This window comes from Lacerta agilis, chromosome 16, assembly GCF_009819535.1.
Source record: "Lacerta agilis isolate rLacAgi1 chromosome 16, rLacAgi1.pri, whole genome shotgun sequence".
Classification (NCBI taxonomy): Eukaryota; Metazoa; Chordata; class Lepidosauria; order Squamata; family Lacertidae; genus Lacerta; species Lacerta agilis.
The window spans coordinates 35,093,795-35,106,470 of record NC_046327.1 but is presented as its reverse complement, the minus strand read 5'-3'; the positions used below and the strand labels follow the sequence as shown (position 1 = coordinate 35,106,470).

Sequence of the window (12,676 nt, the reverse complement as noted above, 5' to 3'; positions counted from 1 at the left end):
TCAGCCGCGTCGCTCGGCATATTCCGTGCTGCAGTTGATTCGTAATACGCCGCTTGGTTTTAAAAAGGGAAACACTTAAAAAAAAAAAAAAAACCACACACACATACACTCGAAGCAGGTTTCCAAAAATATAAAACAATAAATAGGGTTGCCACACACGTCCGGACATGGCCGGAATATGGTAGTCGAAAACAGTGCCAAACCACTTATGGGTCCGTGACAATCCGGACTTATGGGGACCCAGGTCGGGGCAGTGGCTTTGGGGGTTGATTTTCCTCAAAAAAAAAAAAAAAAAGCTTACAATTTTGATTTCACCCCCCAAAAAGCTCAACAAAGCTATGAAATACTGAACTATAGCAACCCTACAGTAACATCAAGAAAAACCCAACCATATTTTAAAATACGCACAGCTTTAGATTCTTGATTATTATTTTAAAGTTTTATTTTAAGACCAGGGCAAAAGCGCCTGCAGTTTTGGGTGGGTGGGTAGGAATATTAAGCAGCCCCACTGTGCCGCTGAGGTCAGCGCTGCTTCCTCCGATGAAGAACATAGACGGCAGTTTTACCATGCATATAATGGGATTCCAGTAAACATCAATCAAACCGTACATCCAGCTCTATTGCCACTCTTTAATTGCCTTCCAGGAATTTTTATATTTTGGGTTCTTTCTCAAAATACAAGATTCCTCTGTTCTGTAATGCTGAGATCCATGTGGAAATTGTTTAGAGTTTGCAACATTCATTTTATTCCCTTTCCCTCCCATGTTTTCCCAAGTGGCTCCACCTCAGTCTGGGTGTGTAATATATAATTGTTTATTAAAATATTTCAACTAGACTGCCAAAATACCACTGGGTGATGCCCTGCTGTGGATGCAGGACTTATCCAGGCCCTCTATTTCCCATTCTCCTCAACAGCCTATCAGCCATTCTCATGCTTGTTATTGGACAACTCCTTGTCAGTGTGGTGTAGTGGTTAAGAGCGGTAGACTCGTAATCTGGGGAACCGGGTTCGCGTCTCCACTCCTCCACATGCAGCTGCTGGGTGACCTTGGGCTAGTCACACTTCTCTGAAGTCTCTCAGCCCCACTCACCTCACAGAGTGTTTGTTGTGGGGGAGGAAGGGAAAGGAGAATGTTAGCCGCTTTGAGACTCCTTCGGGTAGTGAAAAGCGGGATATCAAATCCAAACTCTTCTTCTTCTTCTATCATCCCTAACTACCACACCCAGTAGCCAGGGGTGATGGGAGTTGCAGTCCAACCAGATGCAAGAGGATAGGTTTGTGGAACTTGCAGTTCTGTGCATACTTAATTTAAAGTAAGCCCCATTGAACACAGTGGGACTTACTTTGGAGTACGCATGCATAGGATCAGGCTGCACACTTCCTTAGAAACAGATCCCACTGAAAGCAATAGGGCTTGCTTCCGAAAAACCAAAGGAAGTCCACTGAAAATGATCAGCAGAAAATATTTACATTTTCCAAAAATCAGGTATTTGTTTTTGGGTTTTTAAAACTGCTTTGCAAGATCACTTGTAGCCATGGCAAAGTATCTGTATGATATGTTAATATTAGGTAAAGGACCCCTGGACGGTTGAGTCCTGTCAAAGGCAACTATGGGGTGTGTTGCTCATCTCTGCTTTCAGGTTGAGGGAGCTGGTGTTCGTCTGCAGACAACTTACTGGGTCATGTGGCTAGCATGACTAAATCGCTTCTGGCGCACAGAACACCATGACAGAAGCCAGAGCACACGGAAATGCCGTTTACTTTCCCGCCGCAGTGGTACCTATTTATCTACTTGCACTGGTATACTTTGAAACTGCTAGGTTGGCAGGAGCTGGGACAGAGCAACGGGAGCTCACCCCGTTGCAGGGATTTGAACAGCTGGATGCAAAACTGCACCAAAAATAACCAGCAGTGTGTGAAGAGCAACATAATGAATGGATCTTGTACTTCAGAAGTACAAGAGGAGATCATTGATGCAAACATTTAAGCAATAACTCCCTACCCATGCAGTAGTAGTTTGTTGATAAGGGATCTAACCAGCCTTCTGCCTATGAATGAGAGGGAATATAAAGCAAGTTCCTCTGAACTTACACTGTTGCATCAGATGCATCATGGGAGCTTGCTAAATCGTACTTACTAGAGCCAAAATGCACAAAATAGAAAGGGTGTTGAGGGGACAGTGGGGTGCACCTAATAGCATTGGCTCATGATGTGTGGCCTACCATTTTTCAAACAATACTTCTCCCTCATTGCTGCCATTCCTCCACACAAAGTGATTATTCATTCCCTCCCGACTGATGCAAATGAATGACCACCAAGAGGACTATTAGTCCTAGGCTAGGCCTGGATTCTTCAGCCTCTGTCTTCCACCCTTTACAGAATGACAATAAAGCAAATGAGAAGCATTTGCACTTGAACTTTAATGATAGTTCTACCCCTTCTACACCCTGCCCCCTCCAAATGTCTGCCAAGAGCTGGGAAACTCCCTCCCCAGCTTCCAAAATCCAGGCTGAGCAGACTCTGAAAAGTTCTCTTTCCAAACACTCCACCCCACTGAGCCTTCTCACTGGTCCCACATGGGATGGGTAGCCAGGCAAGGGGAGCATAGGAACAGGGTATCCGAGGCGACAGCATCGAGAGGAGAGTTCTCTGAGGATCTATCCCATCCCGTCATAAAAGTCCGGTGGGATTCCCACCAGAGCCTTGTTCTTTCCCAACCTGGGTCCTTAACATGCCCCAAAGCAAATGCTCCCCCAGTTGCCCAGCATGCTTCTTCTGCCTGCCCACGGCAGGGGGCTCAGCTGGGCTCAAAAGTCATCATCGTCACATATATCCAGGTAGACGTCAAAGGCCTCGCGGTTGCAATTGCCGTCCGGAGTAAAGACGTATTTGTGGAAAGTGCCATCGACGCAGATAGCTGTAAGAGGAGAAACAGAACTGAGACACTCTGGACACAGCAGGAACGATTAACCCAGAGAGAGCTTACGAGGAAGGAAGTCCAAAATGGGGCCTCCCTCCTATGTCTGTGGCCAAGATGTGGGAATGTGGGAAGAGATTATAACAATAAACTCAACAATGGGCAATTTGTTGCCGTTTAGTGGCAGCCAAACCACCACCCGAGGCAGGCTGTGTCCTCATGTCTAATGTTAGGGCTGGCCATGGGGCACAGCTGCAGCTGTTCTGCAGCGAGTTGTCAAGCAGCCGATACAGGGCAACAGAGTCACCCACAGCCACCCATCAGTGCCACTCACCAATGACCGAGTTGACGTTCTTGGACGTATTCCTGCCAAAGGCGCAGATGCAGGCAGACTCCGCTGGCACCGTGAAGCTGGCCAGACTCCACTGAGAATCCACGTACTGGCCTATCATGGGCCCGACCTTTCCCACACGGGCCAACCTGCAAGAGGGGGGAAGGAAGAGGGTCAGGACAGTACAAGCGGCAACGCTTTCCCCTCGAGAGCATTGACCAACTACCTACGCTGAGCGCCGATTTAGGCGGGTATCCTTCAGGGCAAAGATGTGGACGGTCCCTTTGTCACTGGAGGCACAGAGAAATGAAGAGTCGTGGCTGAAGTTAATGCTGTGGAGGGAAGAGAAGGTTAAGGTGATCGGTGAGGATGCCTGATTAAAAACCTCTTCCCCACCATTGCATCCACGCAATGACAAATTCCCTGCGAAAAGAGCAGGAGAGGTAAAAATAGAGTCGCCACTGCAGAGCGTCTCCCCAAAGCCCCACAAAACTATCTGCCCAATGCTCCTCGATGTCGCTGGACTGCCATGCCCACCTGACCGCTGACCATGCTGGCGGGGGCTGAGGGGCTTCCAGCAACACCCAGGAGGGCCCTATCCCTGAAAATAACTCTAGCTGTTTTGCTTCCAAAATAGCCTCCTGCTCATCTTTGATCGCGAACCACCTGGGACAGTGATCTGCAAGCTGTATGTAATCAGAGGACCAACAGCAACATGCAGTTCTGCTTTCTGGCAGATCATGAGATCACACCACCACAGGCCTTGCTAGAGTAGCACAACTACTTGACATCAATGGGTGGGATACCTTTGAAGCAGCGAGGCTTGCTGCCCCAGGTGAAGACCACCTCTAAATGTGTATCTTAGGAGTACTCTGTGGCTGAGGACCCAGTGCATTATTAGAGGTTACCAACCATAACTGCTTCCCAAAGTGTCTAGCAGAGTTTCCCTGGTGGCCGATGACAAGAACTGTAGCCACACTCGAATCAAGAATTACTTTATGAAAGCATTTGGTTATACAAGCATTTTCAGTTACTACTATCTACAAACTATTTACAGTCCTTCTTCCTCTCTTCGGCACGGCATACTTTCAGTCTAGTAATAAGCAGTCCTGATACCACAAACTCATAGTACCAGCAGCACACTTCACCATATACCGGTCCAAACTAGCTGTAAGCATGCGTACTAACAGCGTATGTGTGCCCTCCTCATGCCTCACATTGCAAACTCAACTTCCTCCTTTTAATTGCATCTCCAGCTGACATCAATTAACCTTGGAGTCAGTGGCGTAGCAAGGGAGGGGTGTAGGCGGAGGGGCACCCCGGGTTCCAGGGGAGGGTGGTGACACTCCCCAGCCCCTCCCACCACCCGGCACCCTGTCCATGGTGTTCTACAGACGGCCAGGGCAGCGGCATGAGCCGCCACAAGCCTGGCGGCTCGCCCAGTTGCCGTGGGAGCAGCAGCGCCAGGTGGGATGCACTGTGCATGCCCGGAAGTTCCAGGCATGCACAGTGCATCCGAGTCGGCACCGCTGCTCCCGCGGTGACTGAGCGAAGCGCCAAGCGAGCGGCAGCTCGTGGGGCTGCCCTGTCTGTAAAGCAGCACGGACAGGACAGCCCACAAGCCGCCCACCACTCAGCGGGTTGCCACGGGAGCAGCAACGCCAGGCCAGATGGACAGCGCATGTGCGGCATTTTCGCACATGTGCAGCCCGTCCCAATGTGCGTTGCGATGTCATGACGCCCTGCCCCCAAGGGGGTGCCTCCACACAGCCGCCCTGGGCGGCACGGAGGCTTCCTCCGCCACTGCTTGGATTGCCACTCCCACACATTGAAGAAACTCCTGGAACGCTTTTTTTAAAGTTTCCAGGAACTATTAATCTATTTTGTGAAGAATGTATTCCTAACATGCATGGCTGTCATTTCTCACCAGTACAAGGTAGCTGGATCTGTTCCCCTCCTGAGCTCCACCAGCTTCTCCTTGGTCTGGGTGTCAAAGAGGCGGATGAGGGTCCCTTTCTTAGAGGCAGACGCCACCACAGTTCCCTGCTGGTTGAGAGAGATGCAGGCAATCTCGCTCTGGTGGGCGTTGATCGTGAACGGGGCAGAGGAGGTCCCAGGCTTGGTGCTGGAAAGATCCTAAGTTGGGGACAAAATAGTTTTTGGTCAAAAGAAGCAGCAGCATGATTCAATATCATATTGATTGCCCCAAGTCACGTGACTGAGCAGCCGGAAGGTGGGATTCTAAATGAACTAGTGATTCACATACTAGCACTCAACTGGGAATATCAAGTTTCAGCACAGCAACAGACATGGGAGGCTGGTCCAGACAGAACACCCCCCCCCAAAAAAAACCCTATGGTTCGTAAGGACTGATCATGTGCCACATCATGCTTGCATTCTCCCTTCCCCCCTTGACCTCAGGATGTTTGTGTGCACTTGGCAATAAGTCATCTTATTACTGCAAGGACAAACCCAAGTATAAGGGCACTGCTTGGAGGAATTTCAGAAGCCAGCGGTGGAAGCAATGCTAAGATTTGACCAGGCAAGATTTTCTGTTACCAGGGAGTGAGGCAATCAGTGCCCTGCATAGATCTTTACTCATCCCCGTAAAATAAAGCTGAATACAATGGAAGCCACTTTGCAACTTCTGCTAGTGCAGTAAGGTAGAGGGGAGCAATAGGGGAGCGGGTGGCGTGCTCTAAACCACTGCGCCTCTTGGGCTTGCTGATCAGAAGGTCGGCGGTTCGAATCTGCGCGACAGGGTGAGCTCCCGTTGCTCTGTCCTAGTTCCTGCTAACCTAGCAGTTCAAAAGCACATAAGTGCAAGTAGATAATTAGGTACCACTGCAGCAGGAAAGTAAAGAGCGCTTCCATGTGCTCTGGCACTCATCACCGTGTTCTGTTGCGCCAGAAGTGGTTTAGTCATGCTGGCCACATGAACTGGAAAGCTGTCTGTGAACGAACGCCGGCTCCCTCGGTCTAAAGCGAGATGAGTGCCGCAACCCCACAGTCGCCTTTGACTGGACTTAACCATTCAGGGGTCCTTTACCTTTTTTCTTTTTTTTTTAGTGTAGTGGAAGTTCTGTGGCATGTGTGTAAGCTGTGCAATGACTTTGTTCAATTCATCCCATGTAATACATATGCATGCAAACTGTTTAACTTAACACACACACACACACAGAGCTTTTCATGATGCAGGACACAGAATTCTGAATTGTTTCAATACTAGGGATGTGCAACCATGTTCACACTGTGCCTGTGACTGCTTGATAATCCATCTGTGAACATGGTTGCTTAACCAAGCAAAATAAACAATCTATCAATAAAAAACTAGAATCTGCAAATGAGCAAAAACATCCAATAACTGAGCCAGGAAACTGCAGTTCCACCTGCCAGCTTGCATCCTACAACCAACCACCAGCATGGCAGCCAGATCCAACAACATGTCTCTGCAACGGCAAGAGACCTCAATGCGCTCTTCCTCTCCTGCTCTCTTCAACCCCCTGCAAGCCCTCAAAACCAGCGCCAGAGGGTTGGGCGGGGGTCCCCATGGTAGATTTTGGGGTACATGCAAGGTACTGCACCAGAAAAATTACACTGGCAGTTTTCGATACAATCCTTGATGAGTAATGATAATGCTCTTGACCTTTCCTGTGCTACATGGGAATGGGATAAACTGCCTTTGGTTCTGGATGAGCCAGGTTGTTTTTTGTGATTAGAAAGATCCTTGGTACTGCTCAACAGAGGCAGTTCCAAATTGTTAAATGACAGTGATAATAAGCTAGCACTGACTAAGGATGGGTTTGTTGATGGTTCTCCTGCCTTCCCTGCCCTCTCCACTTACCACTAGCTGCAAACTGCCACATTTATGCCCAGGGAAAACCAGGAGCTGCTTCTCCAAGCTGGGGCAGAGATCACAGAGTCCTGAGGTGGAAGGGAAAAGCAAACAGATAACAATCAGAGCTGGGCTCAATTCTCGTACATGAATAGGACTGCGATGGGGTCTGCTGACATAAGAAGGGTCTGTTCAGGTGAAGGTAGCAGAAGAGAGAGAGAGAGAGAGAGAGAGAGAGAGAGAGAGAGACTGACTGTATGGGGCTCATACCTTTGGGGTTTTCCCGAGTGTCAAACTCAAAGAGCTTGGTGGGGTTATCTGGGAAGGAGTAGACGTAGATTCGATTCCGCAACACAATGATGATCCTGGAAGTGGGAAGAGCAAAATAAAAAAGTACAGAACTAAATGGATTGTAATTTAAACTCTCTCTTGCTTTCTCTGCACATGTGCATCTATACATGCAAGTATATCTGAGAAATTTTCTGCAAAGCGACTTTGCATTAATGGCAGAGCTGATCCATTGGCACGTTTTTGAAAAAGGAAAACTTCAGTTCTTTATCACCACGGAGGACTCAGACGAGAACCCACGATCCAAGCTTACATTCTGGCAGATGTCCAAAAAAATCTAAATGCCTCTCTCCCTTTCTCAAATTTGGCACATGCAGAATAAAATATGCTTCTGTTCCCAACACAGGCAGAAAAAGGTCGCTTGGGGGAAAAACACACAAACATATAAAGTTCCCAAGACCTAATGGTGGTGAAAATATGAGGCACAGATAGTGCATGGCTGTACAGACGTCACCCTCTCATTGCCACATTTACAGCATTAAAAAAAAAAACCTGTGCACATTCATGTGTTCATTCTACTGTAGTCCTGTTTTTTTATTGCAAGATTTATGTTGGATCCTTCTGAGGTTTTTTTGCTGATGCTTTTGTTTTATTGTCATCGTCATCAAGGCTGTTAAATTGTTACGTCCACTCACTTCAAACAACAGTCAATCTGTACACGATTAGTTGTGTTTTGTTGATATGGACAGCTGGGTTTTAAGCACATTCCGGGGTGCAAAATCTGGATTTGGAAACGCCGTATGCAAGAGTACTAGAAATGAAGACAGTGTGCCTTCATTTGTATCCTAATTTTTACTCTGCTGTGAACAGGCCTCCATATACCCTTTCCTACTTCAGCCCTAAAACCTGGTGAAACAGGATGGTTCTTGCACATACTTGTCATGCCTCATGCGGACAGCCAGGGCTGGCTTGGTGAAGGTGAATTCTAGGACCAGCTTCTCTTTGCCCTCCTTCCCTTCACGGGCATCGTCCCAGATCAAGACTACAAAGGAAACATCGGAGGTGTGAGAGAAGAAAATCATAGAAAAACAACAAGGAGATAACTTCCCCCCTCTCCGGAGGTTATAAGTATTCAGTGATGGAAGTGAAGCAATTATTTATCTCCAGAAATCACAACTATGCCAGACTGCTATGTTCCGATGGCCTCCCTCCCTCCTTTCCCTTGAGATACATGCCTGAGATCTCAGAGAATTTGGGGTTGCCGCCTCCACCGACAATAGCAAGGAGATTGGATCGGTGTAACATTTCAACCAATCCCACGCTGCCCACCTGTTCATGATCTGGCAGAAGGAAAAAGAGAGAGGGGTACTTTTAGGACACACACCTGCGTGTAGAAGAAACAGATGCCCCACAGCTCCATTTTCAGGCCCCTCCATTTCTTACCAAGGTGCCCTTTCTCCATGAGAGGCTCCACATTATAGATCCGAACCCCCGTCTCCATAGCGCAGCAAAAGCAGCCTGCAGTGGAAGAAGGAACGGGTCGAACATGCCTTGGCTATTTTGTATGCATATTTTTATTGTCACAAACCACTTTTAGGGTTTTTGAATTTTGATTTTGCTGGGGCTGGAGGGAGGGGCAGCATATAAAATAAACGAAAGGAAATAAACACACGCTAAAAATGTAGCACTTGAAGGTTTAGTCTGAGTCGGGATGAAGCCCTGCAGTCAATGCTAGGGCCCAGCCCTAAAACAAATCAAGCTATAAAATAAACCTCCAAACAGCAACAAAGGGCTTTTCTTTCACCTATAAATAACCACTGCATACTTTCCAATCAGTTGGGATTGTGGGAAGAGCTTTGAGGTACACTTGAGCCCCAGCACCTCACAATTTAGAAGTTAACCACAATGGAAAGCATTAGTCAGAGGCACTCCCTGCCCTCAGATGTTAGGCTGACAGGGCCCAAGATCCTTCAGTTCTCCAAAAAGAAAGGCTCAGTTTTGGGGGAGCTCATGACTCCTAGTAAAAGTGCAGTGGAGGATCCAAGCTGGAGATCCAGTAGGAGGAGATCACTTACTCTGATCTTGGTTGAAGCGGAGGCTGTTGACCCCACGTTGCTGTGCCATGATGAGCCTGTGGGCACACCCCTCAGTGGGGTCAGGAACACAGGGGGTGCCTGCTCCCGCAAGCTGTTTCCCAATATGACGGTTGCCATGACGGGGAGAGGAGGAAGTCAGAAACAGAAATCAACACAGAGGAACAATGCCAAGGACATGAAAAGCAGCTCCAAAACTTTCCTGTTACATTTGTTATTCTCATTGTTTCCCTGCTCCTGCAGCTTACAAATCTTGTCATCAAGATGTCAAGGGAATAAACAACTATCTGACATTTAGAAGACATCTGAAGGCAGCCTGTTTAGGGAAGTTTTTAATGACTGATGTTTTAATGTATTTTTAATCTTTCGTTGGAAGCCGCCTAGAGTGGCTGAAGAAACCCAGCCAGATGGGTGGTGTATAAATAAATTATTATTATTATTATTATTATTATTATTATTATTATTATTATTATTCTGGGACACCCCAATCTCTGACTCTGGTTACTGCCAGTCTTGTCGCCACTTATACAAGATGTTTTTCTCTTCCTGTTCAAATTCTCTCTACCACCCATAACAACCCCCTTGGCCCCAGATCCCCAGTACTGTACTGCTTCTCACCGCCTCCAGCTAACCAGCTCTGAAATGGGATCCTTACTAGATTCTTCCACTTTCCCCAAGTCTTATTGTACGATAACCTGACCAGTGGCTTCCTCCAATCTGTTTTTCCACTTGGGAGTTAAAGGTACCCCTGACCATTAGGTCCAGTCACGGACGACTCTGGGGTTGCGGTGCTCATCTCGCTTTACTGGCCGAGGGAGCCAGTGTTTGTCCGCAGACAGCTTCCGGGTCATGTGGCCAGCATGACTAAGCCGCTTCTGGCAAACCAGAGCAGCACACAGAAACGCCGTTTAGTTTCCCGCCAGAGCGGTACCTATTTATCTACTTGCACTTCGACGTGCTTTCAAACTGCTAGGTGGGCAGGAGCTGGGACCAAGCAATGGGAGCTCACCCCATTGCGGGGATTCGAACCGCCGACCTTCTGATTGGCAAGCCCTAGGCTCTGTGGTTTAACCCACAGTGCCACCTGTGTCCCCACTTGGGAGGTAATTCTCTGTAAATGCCCCTGGAACTGAGGCCCAAGAGAGGGCCTTCACGATGGTGGCTGCTCCCAGAGTTTGGAAAACCCTCCAACTTTACAACACCAGGGCTGGTGCCATGCAGTTTTTATTGTAATTATCTGAGTTTCCCCATTAGGTCTGCTGCAACAGGCCACCTTCTTCAGGCCTCCTATCCCTCAACCGTCATCTGGGGGCAGCCATTTCGTCAAGCTGCCTCAGAGGGAGAGGGAGAGATATAGGAAACAGGCTTCATTGCATCCACTTTGCGGGAGCCCGGCTCCATCAGGCACCTCCTGCCTCTAGAAATTATCTAGAAATTAGTGCCTGAGTTTTGAGTTTTCTATTTTCCTCTTCCCTCCTTGTCCCTTTTCCCTTGTGTGTGGCATTTTTATTTCTTAATTAGAATGTAAGCCTGTGGGTAGTCTTGCTTTGATTTCATGTAAGCTGCTCTGGACGCGGGTGGTGCTGTGGTCGAAACCACTGAGCCTAGGGCTTGCCGAATGGAAGGTCGGCGGTTCGAATCCCCGCGACGGGGTGAGCTCCCGTTGCTCGGTCCCAGCTCCTGCCAACCTAGCATTTCGAAAACACACCAGTGCAAATAGATAAATAGGTACCGCCAGAAGCGGCTTAGTCATGCTGGCCACATGACCCTGAAAAACTGTCTGTGGACAAACGCCGGCTCCCTCGGCCAGTAAAGCGAGATGAGCACCGCAACCCCAGAGTCATTCGCGACTGGACCTAACTGTCAGGGGTCCCTTTACCCTAAGCTGCTCTGGGAGCTATTTTGGCTGATAAGTCAAGGTACAAATGCTCTAAATAAATAAATATGCATTTAAAATGGAATATCTAGGCAAATATATATTTAATTGTCTTTAATTATGTTTCTCCCCCTCTCCTATGTTTTTAGCTGTTCTTATTTCATTTGTAAGCCGCCTTGAGTCCCTGTCAGGGAAAAAGGTAGGGTGTGCATATATAAAAATATAGAGTGTGTGTGTGTGTGTGCGCGCACACACACACACACACACACACACTATATATATATATATATATATATATATATATATATATATATATATAGAATTGGTAATAATAAAGTGCCTTCTCTTCCCGCCCCGCCGTGTCGACCTTACGGGGCACAGCCAGGCCCCCCAATCTCTTTTCCTGCCTCCCCAAATCCTATCACGCAAACCACTGGGGTCTCAGTTCGGATCCAGGCACGTCCCTTCGATTTCTTCCTGACCCCAAAGGTGCCCGGAGTCCCCTGCCCTCCTTCCCCCCGGGGGCCCCTCCTCACCTGAGGCGCCCCTTCTTCCCCTGCCTTGTTTACATGGACGTCGCGCTCCCCGCGCAGTCAACACCAGCCGCTCGTCCAGGCTAGTTTTGCCCAGGCCACCGAGAGGAGGCGCAGAGCGACTCCCTATCACGTGACACAGAGGGGACGCTGAAGCCTCAGCAGTCATATTGGAAACTGGAAGAAAGGCCGCGAGGAGGGGGGGGGAACCTTCGGAGCCGTATCGCCATAGGGCGGCCATTTTTGAAACTGGAAGGAAGGCGAGCGGGAGCGGGGAGACTTCGGAGCGGCCATTTTTAAAACTGGCAACTCCTAGCCCTTCCGCACTGCTGGCCCGTTTTGGCCTCGAGTTTGAAGCTCAAGAGGCAAGACAGGAGATGCATAACTTCCCCCTCAACACTGCTGCTCTGGCAGCGGTTTCGTAGTCTGCTAGTGGCTGGGTGATTCCTAAAGCAGACACACTATTTTAGAATCATAGGGTTGGAAGGGCCCACAAGTGTCATCTAGTCTAACCCCCTGCAATGCCCAATGTGGGGCTCAAACCCACGACCCTCAGATTAAGCTTCTCATGCTGTACTTGACTTTAGCTACCCCAGGACAATATAATGAGGAGAAAGCCCCATTGCATTGTGCAATGGAGTGCATATGGTCCCAGCTAGCTTCGTGTAGAATTAAAGCTGGCAGAGGAAGGGGTGGGGAGGAATTCTGCCTGCAGGCGAGATATTTTTTCCACAGACATGGCGTGGCGCTGATGAAGGCTTTAAGGGCATTGTGGTGGCCCCGTTCTCTCTCAGCACTACCC

The 12,676-nt window shown here is 48.5% G+C and overlaps 1 protein-coding gene across 1 annotated transcript; it reads right to left on the bottom strand.

The window, feature by feature from the left end:
- Window positions 1–2,401: 2,401 nt before the first annotated feature.
- On the bottom strand, window positions 2,402–11,980 carry WDR45 (WD repeat domain 45). Its single transcript, XM_033172986.1, has 11 exons — window positions 11,878–11,980; window positions 9,448–9,559; window positions 8,816–8,890; window positions 8,608–8,712; window positions 8,309–8,414; window positions 7,355–7,449; window positions 7,094–7,173; window positions 5,177–5,385; window positions 3,480–3,581; window positions 3,253–3,398; window positions 2,402–2,918 (listed from the first exon to the last, which is right to left on the bottom strand). Exons 2-11 carry the CDS (start codon window positions 9,494–9,496, stop codon window positions 2,809–2,811), a joined length of 1,077 nt encoding a protein of 358 aa, XP_033028877.1. The 5' UTR covers window positions 9,497–9,559; window positions 11,878–11,980; the 3' UTR covers window positions 2,402–2,808.
- Between the last annotated feature and the right edge of the window lie 696 nt (window positions 11,981–12,676).

Excerpts from the sequence above, each read along its gene's own strand:
- WDR45 (XM_033172986.1), bottom strand. The coding sequence starts at position 9,496 with ATGGCACAGCAACGTGGGGTCAACAGCCTCCGCTTCAACCAAGATCAG. Across the intron at positions 7,174-7,354 it reads CACTCGGGAAAACCCCAAAG|GACTCTGTGATCTCTGCCCC; the intron begins GTATGAGCCCCA and ends CTTCCACCTCAG. Across the intron at positions 3,399-3,479 it reads CGCCTAAATCGGCGCTCAGC|GTTGGCCCGTGTGGGAAAGG; the intron begins GTAGGTAGTTGG and ends CCCCTCTTGCAG.